The following is a 23957-nucleotide window of genomic DNA, read 5'->3' as shown; positions in this document are numbered from 1 at the left end:
AAAAACCTTGTTTGATGATAACAAAAGTCCAGCAGTGTGCAGACGGTCGATGCATGTTTGGTCACTTTTTATTGCACGAATCAACAGACGTGAGATCCTGCACAAAAGTGTTTCAGCACTGCATCAACAAAAAAAAACAAACATACAATATCAGAGAAATTGTATGATATTTACAATAGATGCATCACTATTACCACTTATACATTATGTACATATTAGTCTCTGGTTTACTATGACAGTAGTTACAGAATGAAACCCCTACTCACACATTACACTTCAGCTCTAACAGGGAATTACAGTGCTTACAAAAATAACTGGCTGGACTACATTCACTCAACACAAGTCAAGGTTAGGATACATACAAAGTCGAAAATACTCGTACGAGACTTGCTGCACCTCTGGACATGTCCCATTCACACGCCCTGGGAAAAAACAAAAAAAACAAAAAACAAAAACAAAGGTGCAGTTATAAAAACGGCCTCCTGTTGCGTCTGTACAACTCAAATCTGGGATTTTAAGAGATGTTTTAGAGGAAGAAAGAAAAAGCACCGATAGTGGCTTTAAGATAAAACGGCCACCCGTTTGGAGAGATCCAGATTCTAAGATGAAACGGTCCAAATGTTTCTGAATGTCAGATATGAAATTCTATTGTAATTTTGACTTGGATGATAGAAACTGGTAATTATAGTAGCACCAAACTGTCATTAAGGCAGCATTAGCACGTTGGCCTAGTTTTGTGCGGTGTGTCCCACACCGTCGGCTCTAGTCTGCCTGTGTCGGAGGTTCTTTGCCCGATTCAGCATGTTGAATTGGCGGCGGAGCTCGTCGATTAGCTTAAACGAATCAGTGCACGAGAAGAGAAACGGACGTGAAGGAAGTCCAGAGGAAAAACACAGAAGGCTCATCTCATTTTTCATCTTCATCTCATCTGATCATTCCAATACACTGATATTCATGGCGTCTGGAATGAAGCTAAGTGTTGAGTAAGAGTGGTGTGAAAATGGTCGACAAACGGCTCTTTGTTTCATGTACGTATACTTGTATATCAACCGTCCTCAGTCGTACGGTTTCCTTTTTTGAAAGACAAATACAGACTGCTCGTGTGGAGAGTTATCTCATCTCAAGCAGGCGCAGAACGTATGTGCTAACTGGCCGTCGGCTGTAGTCCTTGCGGTGTGTTCGAGTTCAACTTTTAGGCGAATATAAAGGCAACGTGAGGAGACGCAACAGTCGACCTTCATATCCGCTAGTTCACTCATGTCAAGTTGGTGTGTCTGGGGATTTAAGAAGTGCAGCTAGAGCTCACAGACCACCGAGAGTGATGAAAGTTAAAGTCTGACTTGTCTTAAAATGTGCCACCGTACTCCTCGTGATACTTCAAGTCAAGTACAAATGTGAAAAACTGACCAAAATGGGAGGTACAAGATGTTAGCCAGTGTGCCGTTAGCCTGTGTTAAAGTATTAAACGACAAGCAGGACGCAGTTTTGAGACTAAAAACCTCCTGAGCATTAAAAAAGCTGAGGTCCGTCTTTTAAAACCTCACTTACAGACTACTCAATGTCATGAATAAAAAGCCCGGCCGGTTGACACGGAGGCCTTCAAAATGGGAACCAGCATGTGTATGCATAAAAATCTTTGTACTGTACTTCAGATACTTCAGAGGGGAAAAATAAACCTTAAAAAGGTTGAAGGACTCAAAACTCAACTTAGAAAAATGTTCCAGAAAATCGCAAGTATTCCTTCATTTATCTGGTGTATCATCGAGCAGAGAGCACTAAAGACCTAGAAACCTCCCAGTAGTGTTTTCATGTCAGGCGGCAGTTTAAGAAGCGCTCTCGGTTTAATACTTTCTGTAACCCCTCGTTGTCTGGACAGGCGGGTAGATAAACAGTTTGTGGTGCCACCATTCAGCATCCTGATATGCAAAAGAAATAAAGAAAACAGTAAAACTGAGCTAAAACAAAATAACAGGTTGTAAAATAGCAAACAAATGTCTACAAATGTAACCTATGGCTACAAAACAGAAGTAAAAAGGTCATCCGAGGTCTATCCATAGTGTCTTGGTGTTTCGATATTACATCTGGCATATATATACTATATATAAAAATAAAAACAATCCATTTGGCAACCTGTTTGACGTCTTACACTATTCCAGTAATCATAGTTTTGGTCTTTGATATACACATATATAGATATAGCTATAAAACTCTGCTGTTCAAGATCGTCCGTGTAGAGCGACGGGGGAGGGGGCGAGTGAGATTCAAGTTAGCAGACGGTGACGCTGCTGCTCAGTTTTACTTCCAGCCGGTTCAGTTTCTTTTCTGCAGAAACCAACTGGTTTCTTTTGTTATTCTAAAATCATAAAAAAAAGAAAAAAAAAAGACAATAAAACAAAAAAATCAAAATAAAAGGCAGTTTGGTTGGTGGAAGAATGAGAGTAGAAATCCACTAGCCGAAGTTTCCTGACCTGCGCTCGCTCTGCTGCTTTGTGCTTTACCACAGATGGTTGGCCTCAGTGCAGACAACTAAACCTGAAAATGTTAAAAAAAATAATAAAGCGGCGCGCTAGAGGCCGCTGCCGAGCATGCGAGAGATCAGCAGCTTTCCCTGATGATGAAGATGTACAGTGCCTTGATATCTGTGATCTTGTAGACATTATTACGTGGGGTTTAGCAGGTGTCAAGAGTCTAGTTTGGTCTTTTGGCTCTCTGAGGGGAGGGGGAAGGGGGCAAAGGTCACTGTTAGGCCTCTGCTGCTTTCCTCTTGGAGCGTTTAGTTTTGGCCTCGGCTCCTTCTGCCTTCCTGGAGCCTTTAGGAGGACGGCTGCCGATGGTGGCAGTAGTGGCGGTCTTCGTTGTCGCATTCGTCTCCGAATTGACACCCTGATCCAGCTCGTCGTGCTCCAGGCAGCACAGCTGTCCCGTGGGAGGCCAGGGACGCAGCGCCCCCTCCTGGTGAACTTTGCAGAAGGAGTTGGGGCAGAGCTGGCAGAAAGCCTCTGAGTTTTTCCCGCAGACGTCACAGTGGTGCCAGGGGCAGTCCCAGCGGCCTGCAGGGAGCGAGGACCAAAGTTACAGACGCAAAGTTCAGAGTACATCTAAATTAACTGTGGTGAAATTAGCTCGGGATAAAAGGAGAAAAAAAGCTCCGTAAACCAAAATTTTAAAAAATGTAACTCCTGAAAAATGTAACTTAAATGTTATACTCTTTATATTTACAGAGACATATACAAACATCGTTTAAATATTATCAAACCTTACATAAAAGTAGTGTGAGCAGCAGGTTGCACCAAACATAGTATAACATTTTGATGAATACATTATGTAAGGGAGCTGGGAGGGACAACTGAGTGAGATTGAACTGTTCTTAGTTTCTTACACCTGGCGGAGATCTCTTCATCTGAGATGAAATCTACAATAATAACTTTTCAGGGGACAAATAACACAAGAACACACAGCTTTCCTTCCAGTTGCATGCGGTGAATATCTTTTGATTCTGCATCGTGCTACAGCGCATAAACTGCTGCAGCGTTGTGTATCAGGTGTTTCTTACCGAAGGGTCTCTTGGTGAGGTTCAGGCAGGACAGGTGATAAGCTTTGGTGCAGGTCTTCTTCCCACATAGCACCAGCTGCCCTCCGTCCCCGCAGCGGAAACAATCGTCATCCGACTTCTTTCCCTCAGTTTTCCTCCTTTTATACTTTCTCTTCAACCTCTTCGGTTTTGGCTCGGCTGTGTGGCCGTTTGAGTTCTGCAGAGGAGACGCCGGGTTGGGATAAAAGGATCAATGAGTGGATTTCTAATATTATATTTATTCAACTGTTATGGTGCAGTTTTTCTTCATCACAAGGGGGAACTAAACTACAAACTAAAGTGTAAAGTTCATCTTCTAATGCAAGGAAGAAAACAGTGGATTCACTCAAAACATGTTATCTTAAAAAGGAAAAATACTCCTGATTCCACTTATACTGTATCACTAAAGCCTTTTCACATGAGGTACGATTGATCCCGAGTACACTTGCGTCATCACCCATGTTTATTTGTTTACGTTGAGATCAGCTGTTCTTGTGGCGGAGCATCGTAAAACACTTCATTCAAACTTGACAGAAACAAAATAAAAATCACCAATACTGTCGTCGTTACTCTTTCCAGCAATCACCAACTCTGGTTTGGCCGAAATAAACTCTTATTTCATCGAGTTTGATATGAAAAAAAGGCCGACTCTACACCTTGTCTCGGAGCGTTCACACTAATCAAACGAACTGGACTTTGGGGACAAGTGTACTCGGGTCCAGGCCCCTAATGTGAAAGCACCCTAAGCACTTTTTACATATGCACTACAGGAATGCACTACTGTTTTGGTTTTCTTGTGTACTGCATTTCGTTGTGCAACCCTGTCTTCAACAATGACATTAAATGAACCTTGATATACTGTAGGTTATTCTGTGATGAGGTTGTAATTAACTTTTTCAATGTACCTACTTTCCCCGAATTTGCCTCAATACTCAACTCTTTCAAACAGCTGGAAACACCTGGACATGATCTCTGACTCAAAAACATACTACCAACAAAACGGACCCAGAATTTGCAAAATGGTACTGTTGATACGTTTCTATAATGATTCTGGTAACTTATGTAATGTCAACTTAAATGTGATAATGAGCCTACAGCTCTGAAAAAAAATAAAGCTCACCTTCGGCCGATCACCTAGAAAACCGCTGCAGTTGGGAGCACCACAGCGACAGACGGTCTTCTCATTCCCGAGGCAGTCCAGGTTGTAATTAAAGGTGAGCTCAGTCCCTAAAAGTCCCCAAAAAATACATATTTAGGAACACATATTTTGGCTTAAAAGATGAAGTGTCCATTATATACTTCCTGTTTTGTTGTAACTGTAATTATTCTTCAAACAATGTGCAGACGAAGCTATAAATCAGTCTTGTTTCTAGCTCGTCTCACCTGCTGGGATGTCACAGACGGCGAACAATCCGACCCGCGTGTCGCCGTTCACCGTCCACTTCTGCGTCTCGCAGTTGGGCTGACAGCTGTGGTTCATGAAGCGAGAGTAGTTTCCCTTCGGACCAGCGTCGATGATCCGATCCTGAATGAAGAATAAGTGTCTCTAAGTTCATTTATAGCTTTTATAATTTGTAATAAATATTCCTGCAGTTTCTTGTACCAACATTACAACTTATGTATCACATCCACTACCATTACTACTACCTCATTAATGTTGTTTATATTATTTATATCATTAGCTTTTACAGATCTATCTATAGGATTTAGCTGACAGTAGGCTGTAGTATTTGTAGTATTGACTCCTGTAATGTTACAGTTGCTTATCATGTAACATTCCCAATGCAATACCATTCTGTTTATCTCGCTCCCAGTAGAAATGGTACTGCTGCGGAGAACACAGCACCCCGATACACTGCGGAGCAGAAAAAGTACTTCAAGCTTCCGGTTCGGCACTAACCTTGTCGATGGTGAGCATGTAGAAATCAATGATGTTGTTCTCCTGGGCGTACCTGATCCTCGCCCTGCACTCCTCCTCGTCTATCAGCTCTCCGATGTACTCGTTCACAAACTCGCCCTGTTTGAGAAACAGAACCGCGATGTCTTGATACTAGAAATGTCCCGAGCCGATCCAAAGGATTTCCAACGATCGGGGTGTGTTTTTAACGCATTAGCATTAAAAAAAAAAAAAAAATATAAATATAAATATAAATATATATATATATATATATATATATATATATATATATATATATATATATATATATATATATATATATATATATATATATATATGTATATTCACACCCTTTGAAAGTTTTTAAAAATTAAATCAAAGTGATTTAAAGTGGCTTTTTTGACACCTATCGGGAAAGAGACCCTTTAATGTCAAAGGGAAAACAGTGCCTTATACTTTAATAGGCACACTGTATATAAGCCTGATCATATCTTTGCTGTAACTCATCACGGTCTGGGTGGGTGAGCTTCCAAAAAGGCCGTTTTAACCTTCTTAAAAACACCAGAAACATGAACGTCTGGCCTTGGGACCTTTGTTGCATGTTATGCCCCTCTATCTCTCCCCCATTTTTACAGTGTCCACTGCCAAATAAAGGCAAAAATGCCCTAAAAATATATCTTTAAGGAACACCAACTAATTTCCAAAAACTAAATAGACATATTGACCTTCAATGGGATGAATCTTTCCTGATAGTTTCCACATTTGCATGAGACACTGGCTGGTCCCACTAAAGCCTCTGGCCTTACCTTCTTGATGTCCCGGAGAGAGATCAGGCCCCAGCCTTTGCCGGGCGTCTTGATGATCTTGGTCTCCGGGTAGAGGCGTTTGGTGAAGTCCTGGTTGCAGCAACGCTCCCCGTTGGGACACACCTGAGGGTGGCACTCGTACTGCAGCATGCGGTTCAGACACTCGGACTCAAACCCACACGGCCTCTCGTCTGTCGGCTTACAGTTACACTTGGGGATCTCAGCGATGTCTGCGGTGTAGACCTGAACCTTACCGAAGGGTTTGTTGACCTGAAAGGAGATTAAAAGAAATAAAATAACATAAGAAAAGGAGACATCAACATCATGAAACATAAATAAACAATAATTTGTATCTATTCTGGAGGTGATAAAAGTAAAATAAGTCTTATTTACTTGGGTTTGTATCTTTAAAAAATGCATTTGAACAAAGAGACAAAAGCAAAAACACATTTTTAGATTTCCCACCTTGATAAATTTATATGGGGGTGGCTTTCGGCTGTTCTCCTGAGCTTCCTTGGCCTCTCGCTTAATTTTTATGACCTTGAATCGAATTTCAGCCTCCACCAGAGCTGAGGAAACAAGACAACGTAGAGGCTCATTACATTTCATTTCATCTGTGGAAACATTGAGCTGAACATTTGATGATGCTTAACAGTGGTTGATATAAGTAACAAGTGCAATTTCAAAACTCCAAACCTGAAAATATTTAAATTAGAACATGTATGCTTTTCTAGATGTCTTCAACTTCTTTTTAACACGTTTCAATTCAAAGTTAACATATAAATTTGTGTAGTTCAGAGTACTGTATATGATGCTAAAGATTGACGATATCAGAGAAAAGTTTTCGGTAATTATTAGGGGTGTCACGATTTTGGACATTTTCGGACATTGATTAAATTTAGCTTCTGATTTTTTATCAGTGATTCTCCCAGTATTTTTTTTTTCTCTCCGCCCCCGCCTACATGCGTGCGTCCGAACACTTCAAAGACGACACAGCGTATCTTACCGGTAGCCTGCAGCTGCACTTTAGGACACCATGACCACTGCCGGAGCCACTGATGGAGAAAAAACTTCCTGACTTCTCTGAAGTCACCGCTGTGGCGACATTTAACTTCCCAGTGAGTTATGTAAACGACAATGATTGGTTGAAAAACTAGTTTGAGGGCTGCAGAAGATTTCAGAAGACTGCAGCAACCAAAGATAACAGCGCTCATCGAACCGTTTGGCGATTTCAGTCGCGCTATCTCCACTTGATTGTGTGTCTACATCGCCAACTGACCAATAGGATCAACTGGTGAAAGAAGCTATTGTTATTACATACTTAAATAAATTATTTTAACCATATGGTCTTAATGTGGTACATTCAAAAAAAATATCACACTTGGTAGCCTCCATTTTAAAAGAAGAATTTGAAAGTGCAATTGACAGTTGTCAGGGCATAAAACCAGTGATCTGTTGATCTTCAAGACTCCATAGTCTAGCAATGGCGTGTTTAAATCGAAAATCGAATTGTGGATTTGGAGAATCGTGACACCCCTAGTAATTATGTGTAGCAGTCGTGCATTGATGCAACTTTGCTTCACTTTTAATGACTTTGATGAAAATGAAAATGGCCTAAGAATTGTATTTTTCTAGGAGGTAGTCTAGGTCTTCACCATTCTTGAAGACTTTGCCGATTCCGGTCCTCTGGTGCCTGCTGCCCCGGTCTCCCTCCATGTACGGAAACACTCGGCCCTGGTGAGTCCAGAAGTAGTCCTTGGAGCCGAAGAAGAAGACCGGGAACTCTCCGATCTCGTGGCGAAGGTGCTGGATGTTGGTGGGGATGTTTCTGGGATGGTAGATCTCTGCAGGCCACCATCTGAGGAGGAAAAAAAAGGCAGTTATTATTAGAGTTATTAATTCAGAGTCTAGGTCACAATACAGAACAACATAAAACACAGTACTGAATCAGGGATCAGTTTCTCTGACCTGTATGTTCCCAGTTTGACCCAGATGATGTCTGTGTATTTGGGTTTCTTGCCGGCCCGGCAGTCGTTGCAGAACCAGCTCCCATCAGGCATAGCGATGTTCAGGCAGTCGGGGTGGAAAGCTGCAGGACAAGACTCGCAGCACAGCAGCTGTCCTCCTGCAAGACAAGAACAATTCAAACGTTTAGTTACAAGTCACAAGCTTTGAAGCTGGCAAGAGAGCTCCAACTTACAGTTGAGTCATCTGTGCAAGGGTGATTAAAAACAGCACAATAAAACGCAAGCTTAGTACGACCGGCAGCCAAAGAACTGCCACGTACACACTCGTTAATCGACCCAAACACACTGTTCTGTGAGTGTTTTGGTTGTGAAGCTGAGAGGATACAGGGGCAGGACTGGTGCAGTGGCTCAGAGGCATTTACACAGGATTTTGCATTGATGGAAGAACTATCATCTCTTAATCTCTAGCCAATGTTGATATTAAAACTTTAAGTTATTTGGCATCAAACTTTTGCCAGTCAGAGCTTGACAAATTCTACGACTGGCTTGCTTTCTGGGTTTCAGTATCATCTTACACAAACTCAGAAAGTAACTCACACATGAAATTACAGACGACTCCACAAAACTGGCAGTGATTTCAACTGAAAACTGATGTTCAGGAAGTGCTGCAGTTCAGCATTTCCTCGGATTCTCAGTAGCACTTTGTGTGATTAACAGCTTCTCACTCGCCCTGGTACAGCTCCAGTGCAGTTGGTTGTGCCAAAAATGATTTCCTTGATACCCTTTATAGATATTAATTACTTTGAGACTACACTTTGTTGCACTAGAAGAACATTTGCTGTACTCTCTGTAGAGCTGTTACATCATATTACAGCAGGGTCTCCCGCCAATTTGCTTTTCTTTTCTTTTCTTTTACGAGTGCGACTATTGTTTTTGCTGACATCTACTAACTAAAATGATAATGAGCCAAGATGCGTCAGGATCTGTGTGGCATATCATCTCTGCTAAACAATGTCCTGAGGGGAAACCCTGTGAAGAAGGGTCTGGACATTTATGTCAGATTTTTCTCACAATGGTCCTTGTTCAAAGTCAATAAGTGAGGAGGTCCGATTGGGATCTGAAATCCTTAAATTTGTAAACTGACCCAGCCGCAACATGCAAACCGGGAAAGACACAAAGAGGAAAATGTATACTAAGATTTATACAAATGCAAGAGAAGCCATTTACCAATCGTGTGGACATTAGGCTTGCCATGGTAGTCAGTGTTACCGGTGTTACACGGTGGTCGGGCACACATCAATTACAATACGTGCCCACCGTCGTTTTGCTTTTTTTCCTCTACAGAAATAAAACCCATTTGGTTAATTTTGGCGTATCAGCGCCGTGCTATCAATACATAGTCGGACGACGGACGCTATAAACTGAAAGTGAATGCATCTGCTCCGTGAGGAGTCTGTTCAGAGTAGCAGGTGTCATATTTCACACACACGGGATGAAAGAGAGTTGTCAGACAAAATGATGGCAGAAGATTTGGTGTCGAAGTGAAAAGGAAAAGCGCCTGTTTGGCAATATTTCAGATTTAAACCCAATGCTATAAGTGAAGCATAACGTTAATGAGGTAATCGCCGTGAGGAGGACAGAGTGGGAACCTGCAGCGAAAGCTGGACCGGAGAGGCCAGACACACAGCCATCCGACGGTAAAGATCAAAGTCAGCACTCCGCAGATATCGAGCAGCGTCTTTTCTTGTAAAATGTCCGGTGTAATCGGTAACACCGGTGTTGTTTATTAACCGGTGGGAAAATTTCCTCACCGTCACATCCCTAGTGGACATACTGCTGGCATCATGCTGTTAGTTCAAATTAATAAATTTCAACAGCCACAGTCAAAGACGTAAGTTTAAAGGATGTTAAATGGAAGTTCAGTATAAAAATTGCCGTTTTACAGCTGAAATTAGTTTTTATCACCACAAAAGATCCTTACAATGATTGTGGTTGCATGACTGGCTGGTCAAGCAGACAAAACAATTATCAATATTTGGTAACTGGCCTCCTTGTTAGTAAGAGGGGAGAGGTGACAAACCTTTGGAGCAGACGAAGCACCAGCTGACGTTGACGTGACTGTGGTGGCTGTAGCCCTTCTTGGCGTGGAAGTGGTTGGTGCAGATGATGGCGGTGTTGGTGACCATCTCACTGCCCGCAGCCACACACAGGTCCCCGACATGGTACGCGACGGGGCAGCGCAGACAACGCATCAACCTACCTACAGTGCAGAGAGCGAGAGAGACACCAGATTAGACAGATTTACATCACTCAGAGGACCAAATGCCTGCTGTAGAAAAGCACTGGTTTACTTTAAGGTTACAAAACTAAGCTTATTCTGTTTGGGGTCCCATCTGTAACAAACTGTAAAGATGGGTAGCTGCATCATATTTCATCAGTGCCTTGTTTTCATAGTCACCACATTAAATACTATAATCTCGCTAAGTCATATGTATCCTAAATAGAGAAAGCAAAAAGGAGAATATTTCTTCATAGAGTTCAATCCTTTAGAAAATGTGGCCTGGCTGTAGTTAGAAGGAACAAGAGACTTTTTGGCAAATACATTTATATTCCTTCAGCTACTTTTTACCTTTAAATTAAATGCTTGTAACTGTGAGGTTCAAAGAAATTACTTTTAATTTTTGGCAAAATGTTGGCATTTCTCTAACTTTTCTTAACTCTATAAAATCATCTCTCACACTTAACAGATCTATTCTGAAACTCTCCAAATGTCAGGATGTTGCTGGCTGATAAGGATGATGATGATGCATTTCCTTTACAGTTATTAAGATGGACAGTTGACTCAAAAATGTCCTTCCCACACAGCTTTTAAAAAAGCCCCAATACAATTCCATCAGCTAGTATGAAGTTCAGCCTGCAAGAAATGAATAATTAAAGCAGCCTTTATAGAAAATGATATAAATATGAAAACAAGTATTCTTTACTTTTAGTAACTAGTGCATTTGATCCTTTACAGAGCCCAGGATTAAACTTATCTTTCAAAACTAAAAGTACCTGTAAATGTAACAGAGTCTCAAAATTAAAAAGTGACATCTCTGGTGCTGCAGAGCCTCACCTTTGGCGGACTTCTGCTTGGTGCGGCAGCCGTAGTGGCAGCTGAGGCAGGCGTGGAGTGGACAGCGGAAGCCCTTGTTGTCGAACACAGTGAGGGGGTTGAGGCGGATGCACGCCTCGTGGTAGAACTTGCCGCAGTGTTGGACGTGGCAGCGACGCACCGTGCCGTCCAACTGCTTACAGTGGAAACACGAGTGAATTCCTGAGTGGACAAACAGGGAGGGAAGAAAATGTTAAACAGCAATAATTTACAACTATCACGAAAACCTTACTGATAAAACAGCTACCTACTCTCACTGTTCCACTAACTCTGTCCATACTAATACGGTACTGTATGCACACATGACATTAAGGGTGGGAATCCGGGGTCAGCTCATAATACAATGCTGTCATGTTATTTACTTTTTCACAATAACAAAAGGGTACGAGTCACCAGTAATTATCAAAAGTAATTATTATCTGTGGAGAAAGGGACCTATTTGGATGATGTGATGTGATCAGTCAAAAACTGAAAGTAGCGCAGCAAGAGGTCATTTATCATAACATAAAGTAACCAATCGCTGTTTCCTGGACAAAGTGTGAACTCCTCACCTGTGCTGCACTCCTGACACAGCAGCTTCTCGTCAGGTTTTAATAACAGACCCAGACAGTGGAGGTGAAACATCCCACAACATTGGCCTTCACAGGGCACCAAGTCCTCACCAGCCTGCTCACACATCTGTAAAAGAAAAATACACAGATCAAAACATATGCAGAGATTGAGACGGTTCGGTGCATGTGATCAGAATAAAAGATTGAAAGGGACAAAGTGGGAAACACCACAAACATTTAAACTGAAAATGTGTCGATATTCCACAGATGATAATACAAGCATGGAGACTTGTGTGATCTGGCATGTTTGCCTAACATTTCCCACTAATATATTTTAATTTACTAGCAAAGCAGCATTTTCCCAAGAAATGTCTTACATTGAAATAAAGAGTTTGTTGTTACAATTCAAATTAAAGACAGTAAAAAGCATAAGAGGTAGACCTACCTGGCAGACAAACTCTTTTTTCCGTTCGCCCTTCTTTGTCCCGTCTAAGCTGTCACTCGGAGAATCCGGACGTCCTTCACTCCCAGAGCCCTGCAGCAAACATGTTGTGAATTTTTAATAAATGAGACAATGCTGATTCATAAGAATTCAATAGCGATACATTCACACTATCTGCAACACAATTAAAAAGTCAAACTATGTCCAACAGACCTAAGTGATGAAGGAAACTAATGACAATCAAAACTGCCAATGTGAGTTCTGCTCATAAAATGGAAAATGATCCAGTTCTTTATTTTATTAAAACGTCTCAAAGATTATGCTTGAAGATGACTTGTAACATTAATAATAAGCATGTGTAATTAAATTAAACTAATACCACCTAACTTGCACTGGCAGGCTTATTATCTTAAAATAATCGTTTAGCAACGTCAAACTGCAAAATAACGATTTGTGGCTCTTGAGCACTTCACAACTTCCTTAGGTTTACTAGTAAATGTCAGACTGATCTGAGGTTATTCCCCCTCACCTCGGGATCAGGACACGGGGAGATCCGCCTTCTCTTCGCCTTGGAGGGCGTGGTCTGGTTCTCTCCATCCAGCTTCCTTTTCCTCCTACGCTTTGGTTTCTCTGCGTCTTGGTTTGCTGTGAAAACAAAGTGTTTGAACAAATGACAATCAAGTATTGCGGCGCCATAACAAAACAGCCAAAATGTTGTGGAGTCAAAAGCAACGCCACAGAATGTGAATTTAAAAGATTGGTTTACCAGTGAGGAGAGCTTTTGGCTTCCTCACTCTCTTCTTGGTTTCCGGTGCGTCTTTGTCAGTTTTCTTCCGCCTTCTCCGCTTTTTTTCTGTTCCTTCTGAAGTCGAGGCCTGGGAAGGTTGTGGATGTGATAAGCAAGAAAATCAACATCTTATTACAAAGTGCTTATTATTAGAGTTAGGTCCGGGTGGGTGGGTGTACGAGATTATACCGGTTTGAATTTATTCCAACCGGTTAAACCGGCATTTGTCGTTATGACACGGGGTGCCAACGGCGTCACGGTGCTAAATCCAGCTTGTATTGCATTAGTAATAAGCAATATGACAACGTGAATAACATAATATTATGTTTGTTTATGAACAGACTAACAGAGTCACTAGTGTCTGACAGGCCGTGCACATCCGCCAAGCCGATACCGGTGACTTTGACAAAACACCGGCAACATGAAGGAGATGAAATTTCAGTAGAGGTGGGTGGGAGGGAGGAAGACGTGCACGGCACATGTTGTGATTGTTTACTAGAAAAATCATGTGTTTTTCGGGTGACAACACAAGATGGGCTTCCGTCAGTGTATTGCAAACCCGGCGACCCGTAACGTTAGCAAGTGTGCAAGTGTGACGGGGAGTATGAAGTCAGCAGTAACGTTGCTCTGAACATAGCAGCGCAGTGTGTGTACAGTTTAGACTGTCGGTGATTAAATGCTACAACTCCTCAAGACCAAAGCCAAAGTCCCTGTGTCATTTCAGCAACAAGCCACTAATCCGAGTTTTGGTGGCGCAAGTGCGACACCTAGTGGTAAAATTCTGTATACCCGTCTGGTCTCATGGCTTAATATCAAACCGGTTTGACTTTTTTTTTTTACACCAGCCCAATTCTACTTATTATCCATTTTAGTACTGATGTTCAGTATCAAAAATATATATCTTACTGCATCATTTTAAACAAAGCTTTTTGTTGGATGCATACTTGACAAATAATTTTAAGTCTCCACAGCGAGGTCCTCCTCAAATGTCAGCTATTACTTTGCAAAAACAGGGCCAGTTTTGGTCTGAAATAAGATTGCACCAGATGGAAATTTCACCTTTTCTTCAGCAACTTTGGTCGTTTTACGTCTCCTTTTAGGCTGCTGAACCTCGTCTGCCGTAGCATCTGTTGGTGGTCTTTTAGTCCTCTTTCGCTGCCTCTTGACTAAAATCAACAAGAAAAAATTAAAAAAGGTCAAACTCCATGATTTGGTTCTGACATGGACATTTTTTTTTTATCTGCATTAACGGTTAGAACAGGAAATGCTGACAACATTTTCAGGCAGCTTTTAGAGTAGCCTGATGATTCATTCAGAAAGCTTTCTCCCATCATGCGCCAAGTACCTAAGAGGCCAAAATAAATTGTCAGACTCAGCTAAAGGGAGTAGCTTATTCTCCTACATTTTAGTTTACATGAATGAGACAATCTCTTTCGCCTTTACTTCACTTTGGCAACTATGACAACAAAAGGCTCTTTTCAAATCGAATCAATTACCAGAACTACATGTGTGTAAAAACACATTTTGCTGCTCAACTACAGATGAGGATTGTTAGTATTAGTTGATGGTTCCAGTACTTATACCATCAATTACCATTTACAGTTTTTTGCTATGCTTCATAAATAGTAAAGAAAAAAGCAACCAATGGCCACTAAAATATGATTATCTGTGCAAAGGGGATTTTGGTGTTATGTGACAACACTAGAAAGCAAACAGCATTTTGAATACATTCTTATCTCTGCATTTCTAAGCTTCAGTGCTATCAAGGACAGCTTACTTGGGTTTAGCAGTCTCACAACAAAAATGTACCCTCTTTATACAATCAGGCGGGGACATTCTTAAATATACTGGTCACATTATGTGATAAATTCCACAACAACCCAACCACTTCACTATTTTACTAGCCACATGTGGCAATTTAAAGCTTACCAGCCATGGCCAGATTTAACCAACCCTGCCCTGGTTTCAACTTTCAACCAACCTGGAACTGAAACCGGAAGTGAGATTGGTTCGGAAATAACGTCTGTCGAAGAAACCAGCTTTGGTTTCCTTTTCCTCACGGGGTCAGAAGCGTTGTCCGCTGCAGGTTTTTTCCTTCTTCTCACCGTCTTCGTGGGAGACTGAGCCTGTCTGGGTCTCCTCTTTTTCTTTTGAGGTACGACTGATTCAGCTTGTAGATCTGGTGCACAAGTGGTGGGATCCTACAAAAAAAACAACGACCAAATGTATTAAATGATGCCAGAAAAAAGGCAAAAGCTTTCTTAAGCTGCCAAAATATGACCATAATATTAGCCTATTGGGGTTTTACATCCTTTTAAAAATACACATAGTATTTTCACACCTGGATTTCATTACAGATTTCCGTTGATATTGAAAGGTTAAAATATACAGTTAGTTGTGGGTTAATATGACTATATCTGAAGCCTATTCTACCTGCATGGATTAACCATGGCACAAACTAAATATTTGTTTGTATGGGGGTTTTACTGGGCTGAAAAGCTTTTTCCAGTGTTTCATTTACACTTTACATTTTGTCTGATTTCTTTAAAACTTAAGTCTTATATCATAACTTTCCCTGCTCCCTATGTCCACAAGTCTGCACGAAAAGATTAGAAAAAATTATGTACAACAAGCCTTTCCCTGATGATACATTTTAGTGAGTTATCCTAACCTGTGAGGTCGGATGCAAAGGAAGAATTTCTTTGGAAGAAGCGGTGTCGCTGAATTGCTGTTTTGAAAGGCAATTATTTAGATGGCCTTTGCCCCTTCTTCGCCGTTCTCCCGAGTTGAGTTTCTTTCTGGGTGCTCGTGTCTTTTTCCGTGTTGAAGTGCTGTCTTGGGACTGAGAGGCGGCTGTTGGGTCGTCGGCAGGGCCCACCAGCAGGGAGGGGAGATCTGGGCTAAGTCTGGACTCTGTTTCCTGGTCCATCTCGTGGCTCTGTTCTGGCTTCAACTTCTCCAGGATGCAGGGGTTCAGATGAGGCCCGTCATCATCGTATAGAAATGCAAAGTTCACCATGCGTTCATCCAGTGACATGCTGAAGGCCTCCTTGGCCTGAATGACGCCCATGTTCCACTGAGCCTGGAGTTTACGGGGCACAGAGGGAGCCGTCTGCATAGCAGAGGGAAAGAATACCAAGGTTATACAACAAGTCACAAAAGACACAGCACAGTAGTAATGTTTAATGATTGTGTTCAACTAGGGAACACATGTTGCTACCAAGAGATTGCCATTAATAAAAAAAATACGTGTTTTTACACTGTGTGCAATATCTTAAAACAAGATTACATACTTCATGAGCAGCATGTGACAGTTGTGTAAGAGACGACTTGATAACGAGCATGGCAAAAAGCACCTGCACAGATTTATGTGTTGAAACGTTATTCCTTTCTTGTTTGTTGGTGTTTAGAAAATGGACTAAAAGTGCGATGAGTCTGGCTGCTCGTATAATGGGCTCAAGGTTCAGGTGTTTTTTTAATTGCCTGATTTTTCATTTGGAATGCTCTTCAACTTTCTAGAAATGTAATGACAAGGGAGAACTTTGTATAAAACATTTTAAGGAAGTGCAATGTTTTAATGTTGCAAGGCTTCTGAGCCAAGTCTTTCTAAACAGCACACCACATCCTCTACAGGCCAATAATACACAAGGGCGTCGCATAGGAGAAGAAGTTGATTTACCTTTTTGTGGATGACTCTGGAGGCTGGCTGTTTGTTGTCCTGGCTGAGCTCCTGGTATTGATCTTCCCCGGTGAAAGACACCATGTTCTTTTCAAAGATGTAGCCTCTCTCTGGGGCGTCTCCAAAATACTGCACATGGAAAAGGAGGCCCGACCTGCTGTTGACTGCTGAAAAAGGAAATAAAGAAAAAACATTAAATAAAATGAATAACGGTATAAAAACACTGACTTTAACTTTTGAACACATCACTTAAAGCAAAGTTAATTTGATGTATCTCACCTTTCTGTTTCGGTTTGATGTGATTGTTGAATTCCGGGTCTGTGGTCACCATGCAAGGCCACCAGGGGTATCCTGCCACCTTGGTCCAAACCAAATCACCAACAGAAAAACGGCTCGGCAGAGGAGATTCTTCTGCATTCTCCTCCATCAGCTCTGGGATGAGATCAGGCTGGAGAAGAGAAAGAAGAATCAGTTAATCAATAGATAAAAATAGAAACTAATCAAGGTTCCAACGCCTTTTCCTTCCTTCCTTCCTATGCACCACTACCAGTATTTTAAACCTGCAAGTTTTGGCTAACAATTATACACATACAATGAAGTGAGTCAAACTCTGCAGCTTTGCATTTCGGTTTAAAAACTTGCAAATGTTCTATCAATTTCCCACATTTTTAAGCCTATGTGGATATATTTATATATATCAATATTTGAATGTCAACAGATCGAACTAACTTTACATTTATATATATTTATATATATATATATATATATATATATATATATATATATATCTTTAGATACAGTTAGTCACAATTCACTGTATATTTAACTGTTCATAGGAGGCCTGGTACTTATGATCCTTTGTCTTAATATCATCTGTCAGCATAACTGTAGTAGCTATTGGGTTCATGTTTGTCTTTAAACCAGTATTAACTAGATATATTGCAGTTTATATATTTGCCCAATACAAACAGATGGTCTCGCTTGAAAAAAATATTCATCCTTTGGTTCTTAAAAGTAGGAATAAAAGCAAAACCTCATCAGCTGCTCCAGTTCCATCTACAGCATTTGTGTGGTCAAGTGGCTCCACGGGGATGGCGGAGGAACTGAGGTTTGGTTTTTGAGGTCCCCCCCTCCTTTTCTTCGAGTCCTGTCTTTTCTCTGGTCCGGATATAGCACCTTCGGTTACCAAAGTGGTCCCATTGGCACAGCATGGCTCAAACAGCGGCTGCTTGACCACCTGGGGTATCGTCACCTTCAGTTCATGTTCAGTATGAGGAGTGCAATTGTGCTGATGGGTGCCATTCGTAGCAGGGGCTTCGGCACCCTTTAGCATAGGTGGCTCCGGAAGCTTAGGCAGCGCGTCTTGGTCCCCATTTAACACACGGGAGGTGAGGTCTTTGAGCCTCTCGTGGCTGTGGTTGTTATGACTGTGGCCAGCCATCTTCTGAAGGACGCCGTCTTGTAGTGTGGCGGCCAGCTGGGCAGCAGCTTTGTCCATTATTAGTAGAGCAGGGTCACTGCTCATGTCCCCCCCACCTTTCCGCACACTGAGGGACTCTGGTGGCTGCTTCATGCTGACAGGGTTGGCTGGTTCAAGCATCGAAGGCAGGGAGCTACCTTTGCTGTCCATCCCATCTAACCCCCTCCAGGCTCACTTGAGCTGCAGGACAGGACAGAAACTTATTACTCCACAGGCTCCAACAATAACACATCATGCAATATGGGGGCTCTTCATTCTGGAAAATTTGTAAAATGGCATTCTGGGATATGAATCCTAGGAGCATAACGTTACACATTTTTCAAAATGGCACTCACTTGCTCCAGCGGAGCCTGAACAGAGAGCTTGGAGGCGACAGAGAAAACTGCACCTGTCACGGAATGCTCTAGCAGCGTAGTTTTTAGATGAATAAGATAGCAGAGCTACTCGACTGAGTCGGAAGTGACAATACCTCTGTATAGTAAAATAATACCTCAATGAAATCCAGACCTATACGTTGATCACAACTAATGTGAACGAGATCCAAGTCAAACCCATTCTCCATTACATCCATGCATGCATAGAAACAAAACCCACAGGGCGAGCGGAAAAACCTCTTACCGCGACAATATTTTAAATTGCCTTAATCCTGGAAAAAAAAGGGACTAGCTAGCTGCTAGCTGCAGTCTGTGGCAAAGCGGGTATGGAGAATGCAGGAGGCTGGCTGCTGCTGGCTGCAGGCTCCACCGCATGCAGTGAATGCCCAATGAGTGGGAGGCTAGCTGAGCTGCGTAACCACCGCATCACCGGCGAGAAAAGCCGCGGAAATGGAAGCAGCTGACAAGTCTAGTGGAGGGCGATTAATTGATGGAATTGACTACTTAAAGATAAACATGTTACCTTGCGGATTAAGTTCAAGATTCAAGATGTTTACTGTCACCCCGGTTGTACAGGTACAAACGTGTGAAATTAAAATAATAAGTCATATTACATTTACATTACAATTATAAAAGGAAATACTTTGTACAATGGCATATTAAGAACATATACAGTATAAGATATATTTTGTGTGAGAAGGTGTCCTATGAATTATCTATTTAAAAGTCTGATGACCTGGGGTAAAAAAAAAAAACTGCTCCTCAGTCTGCTGGTGAGATTAAGTAACAAGGTAATTAGCTTAACACTGGGTTGTAATGTAAAGGCTATTACAGTAACGTTACAGTAACGTTTTTAACAACAGCTTCAGTCATTCTAAGGTTAACTAATAAAGTGTCTGAGAATCATACTTAATGACATCTGTAGGCATGAGACTACTCTCTGCACATGTGCTTTTTCAATGTGTAAAAAATGCTTTTTGATGGGAGCTTGTCACATTCGGTTACCAGGCTATTAAAACTTAGTAGAGGTCAGAAATGTGGATTTTCTGAGTGCCACAAAAAACACTTCTGTCACCCCTCAGTAAAAGCCCATCGTTTGTGCAAATCTGAGTTACTTGCTTTCACCCTAGTCACAGCCATTATATATATATATATATATATATATATATATATATATATATATATATATATATATATTTATGAAATTATATGGCAATGTCTGATACTATGTACTGATGTCTGATACTTTGACACTAAAGCAAAGATAGATAGACAGATAGATAGTAACTTTATTGATCCCGAGGGAAATTCAAGTTCCCAGCATCACAGTTCCATAGTGCAAAACATGTTAGTAAAAAGGCAGTAAAAACGTTAGAAGTGCAAAGTACAAAACAAATATACCAGATATAAAAATACAAGGAGATGAAGAAAACTGAATATAGTGCAGGGTAACAGGACTATTAAAAATGAGTATAGTGCAGTAGCTTAGTGTAAAGTGGAGTTACCCTGCACTATACTCATTTTTAACAGTCTCTTCTGCACTGACTAGTACCAACAAATCTGGATAACCACTGTAACACCCATCAATCAGCGTTATCCTTTTGCACATGCACAAACCTTTCAGATAATTGCTCCCAACCCACATAACAATGAACATTTAGGGCCTGGTGCTCTAAACACCATCTATAACCAGTGTTTACTCTATCATGTCATACACCGAAACGGGCTCCGACTATACTCTGAAGCGGAAGCCACGATGTAGGAATCTCATGGATCTCTACCATGGACCAGCGGGCCAGCATTTACCCCCTCACCTCACCGTACAACCAGCATCTCTGTCACTGCTACAGTCAGCCATTACACCGCATTCCAGCAAATAGCCATAGCCGCCACCCAACGGCTAAATGCGGCTATTTTACAAACTACCAAACCAGATTAAAACAAATACAATAATTAATAAATATGCGACTGGATGATTGTGGTAGTGTGTTTAAACTGATTTGCTATTGTTTCACTGATATAATAAATGTGTAGGCGCCATGACAGCTCGGTTAAAAAAGAAGCTAACAGTGCTAGCCAAAGCTAACCGGCTAACCATTGCACTGACGTTAGCATGCTAAGCTAACAGTGCTAGCCAAAGCTAACCGGCTAACCATTGCACTGACGTTAGCATGCTAAGCTAACAGTGCTAGCCGAAGCTAACCGGCTAACCATTGCACTGACGTTAGCATGCTAAGCTAACAGTGCTAGCCGAAGCTAACCAGCGAAGCATTGCACAAACGTTAGCATGCTAGGCTAACAGGTAGCCAAAGCTAACCATTGCACTACCTTATAAATGACCTAACATGAGACTGGACTGACTTGGTTTAGGGTTATTGTTACAGTCTATAATGAATTATTCTTCATGTAGCTTAAAGCTGTTTAACTGACCCTGATTTTTATTTATTTATTTTATTCATCTTTTCCTTTCATTATATTTTTAATTTATTTTATTGTTTACATTATTTTTATACTGTAAAATATTTTAATATAACATGAACATGTTTATGTAACTACTGTATTGAAATTTCAAAATAAAGTGTGAAAAAAGAGCGAAGATTAGTCTGTAAACATTTTATTTTCTTATTCAATAATGTTATTAATATTAAGTATATATATATATGTTTGACGTGGGAACACTGATATGTTTTTACATATTATATTTTTATTATTTTCAAAGCTAACCATTGAACCATTGCACTAACTAGCATGCTAAGCTAGCAAGCTAACCAGCGTACCATTGCACTACCGTTAGCATGCTAAGCTAACAGTGCTAGCCGAAGCTAACCAGTTAAACATTGACGAATAGCACTAACGTTAGCATGCTAAGCTAGTGCTAGCCAAAGCTAACCAGCGAACCATTGCACTAGCGTTAGCATGCTAAGCTAATAGTGCTAGCCGAAGCTAACCATAGCACTAATGTTAGCATGCTAAGCTAGCGGATCCTCTCTTGCTAAATGGATGAAGTGTACTCGCAATAAAAACCACTACCGCCGGTTAATATCCCCACATTGACAATACCATGAAAGACAGCTTCTTTGTAGTTACCTGTTGAGTCTCCTCTCGGTCGTTAAAGGGTGAATCTGTCCGGATTCATCCTGTAAAAGTTGGAGGATTTTTCATTCAAAGCTCGTTGCGGGAAACTCAAACTGTCCGGACATCCAGCGCGAAAAATACTCACTTCCGATTGGTCGAGAGCAGCGCGAGGAGGCTCCAACCGGTCCTTTCAAAAAAAAAAAACCTCAACCCAACCGTAGGAAGTAGCTGACCCCGGTGTCTCCCGACTGTTTTCACATCATTTCACCACTTTTCTACGTTATTTTTCAATTAATAAGTGCTGCTTACTGTCACAATGTTTATATATTTATTACAACAATGATGTAAACGAGCTGTGACGTCTATCATATGTCATCAAACGTGTAACGTTTAACGTTAAATGTACTGCCGTTGGGCTCCAACCGGTCCTTTCAAAAAACCCAACCGTAGTAAGTAGCTGACCCCGGTTCATCCAGACTGTTTCACATCAGTTCACCACTTTTATACATTATTTTTACAATTATTAGTGCTACTTCCACTTAACAATGCTTATTTGTTTCCAACAACAGTAATGTAAACGAGCCGTGACATCTAACATGTCATTTAACGTTTAACGTTAAATGTATTGCCGTTAGAACCCCTAAACCGCATCATCAGTACAGTAAAACGGAAGTATGAGATATGAAATGTATAATGTAAATATAATGTAAAAACATTATATCAGTGTGCCCACGTCAAATATATATATACCTAATATTCATAATATTATTAAATTAAAAAAATAAAATGTTTACAGATTAATCTTCGCTTTTTTTTCACACTTTAGTTTGAAATTTCAATACAGTAGTTACATAAACATTTTCATGTTATGTTAAAATATTTTACAGTATAAAAATAATGTAAAAAATAAAATAAATTATAAAACAAATAAAATGCAAGGAAAGGAAAAGATGAATAAAGTAGATACATTTAATTAAATAAATAAAAAAAAACAATCAGGGTCTGTTAAACAGCTACATGAAGCTAAATGAAGAAGAAGTCATTATAGACTGTAACGATAACCTACCCTAAACCAAGTCAGTCCACAGTCTCATGTTAGGTAATTTAGAAGTTTTTACTATTATTTACAGGTAAAAAAAGTGGTAAATGTTACTCTGAATCTGGAACCAATAATGCAATATCTATATATACAATAGTCGTGGTCGTATATTATCTAATTGTGCTGTATTCCTTAGGGGTGGATTGCAGTCCTCTGGAGGATACAGTGACACTGGTCTTAATTAACCAGATGTCCACAATCCATAATCCACATATCACTGTCAGTATTGATCCAAAGTAAAGCCAATGCATATAACATAGAGTATAGCCAGAAATACTGTCCCCTTGTTCCCTTACAAGAAGAAAATATGACACAACTACATAGATTCTCATCACATGTCATCTAATTGCTCTAAATATGAAACACACAGGTGATCATAGAAAAAAAAGAAACTGAAACCTAGATGATTCCTCAAAGCAACGACCTGGTTATGGCAGAGCACAGGCCTTCTTGCTCCACATAAATACTGTACTGTAAACTCAAGCTGCAGTACCAGCAGAGGAAGCTAGGGGGAGGGGAAAATTACTGAAATAATACAACCCACTTCCTGCAAACGTTTGCCTTTCAAAATAAAAGAAGCCACCATCCTTGATGCAATATTACTGCACTGAATGATAGTTGATGAGTATTGAGCATGTGGACATTCCATTATTACCTATCTTTAAAGGTAGATTAAATAATAATTCATAGTTGTGTTGGCTGCTTTAATAAATACATTGGGTTTAAAAAGGGGAAACACAAATCAATGGGGAAACGGACTTCAACATAATGCTGTGAATTAAAAAATGATTTCCTGAAGAACAGCACAAATGCAAAAAGATCTGCAGTGGATACCTATTTCTATTTTTAGTTCCTTTATTCATTCACAGAAGTTTTAAGCAATGCTTTCTTGCTCACACTCACACAGTTACTCATTCACAGTTGGAAGCTGCCTTGTGCAAACACAATAGGTAGCTATTAGTGTGGCTGTAGCCACAGTCTTATCTGCTGGCTGCTGAGGAGCTCCACTTGCACAGTTGGGCTTCCTACAGCTGTGGTAATGAGGATGATGCTGTGGAAATGCAGCTCTTTCCCT

The 23957-nt window shown here is 40.7% G+C and overlaps 1 protein-coding gene across 7 annotated transcripts; it reads right to left on the bottom strand.

The window, feature by feature from the left end:
* Window positions 1–51: 51 nt before the first annotated feature.
* Window positions 52–22083, bottom strand: nsd2 (nuclear receptor binding SET domain protein 2). Of its 7 annotated transcripts, none has more exons than XR_005203641.1 (23): window positions 21796–22083; window positions 17888–18514; window positions 17134–17302; window positions 16855–17018; window positions 15847–16287; window positions 15157–15376; window positions 14235–14341; window positions 13155–13263; window positions 12918–13033; window positions 12392–12481; window positions 11947–12073; window positions 11357–11557; window positions 10322–10501; window positions 8243–8399; window positions 7930–8132; window positions 6740–6843; window positions 6275–6544; window positions 5472–5588; window positions 4955–5096; window positions 4692–4798; window positions 3554–3749; window positions 2469–3050; window positions 52–422 (listed from the first exon to the last, which is right to left on the bottom strand). XR_005203641.1 is itself a non-coding variant. In XM_037746962.1 (22 exons), the coding sequence occupies exons 2-22, from the start codon at window positions 18482–18484 to the stop codon at window positions 2743–2745; spliced, it is 4128 nt and encodes a 1375-aa protein (XP_037602890.1). In that variant the 5' UTR covers window positions 18485–18514; window positions 21796–22081; the 3' UTR covers window positions 1197–2742. The 7 variants fall into 7 exon arrangements, 1 of the variants encoding a protein (XP_037602890.1); XR_005203643.1 differs by having other exon boundaries at window positions 12918–13030; window positions 16855–17021; window positions 21796–22082; XR_005203637.1 differs by having other exon boundaries at window positions 16855–17021; window positions 21796–22081.
* Window positions 22084–23957: the final 1874 nt, after the last annotated feature.

Source organism: Sebastes umbrosus, chromosome 16 (genome assembly GCF_015220745.1).
Source record: "Sebastes umbrosus isolate fSebUmb1 chromosome 16, fSebUmb1.pri, whole genome shotgun sequence".
In the NCBI taxonomy this organism is placed as follows: Eukaryota; Metazoa; Chordata; class Actinopteri; order Perciformes; family Sebastidae; genus Sebastes; species Sebastes umbrosus.
The sequence above is the reverse complement of the archived record's forward strand: the minus strand, read 5'-3'. Positions and strand labels throughout refer to the sequence as shown.

What these genes read in the sequence shown, in the direction of transcription:
- nsd2 (XM_037746962.1), bottom strand. Translation starts at nt 18,484, where the DNA reads ATGGACAGCAAAGGTAGCTCCCTGCCTTCGATGCTTGAACCAGCCAAC. An exon ending in CTTTGCATCCGACCTCACAG is followed by an intron (nt 15,377 to 15,846) that starts GTTAGGATAACT and finishes TTTTTTTTGTAG; the next exon opens with GATCCCACCACTTGTGCACC. An exon ending in CCAAAGTTGCTGAAGAAAAG is followed by an intron (nt 13,264 to 14,234) that starts GTGAAATTTCCA and finishes CAACCTTCCCAG; the next exon opens with GCCTCGACTTCAGAAGGAAC.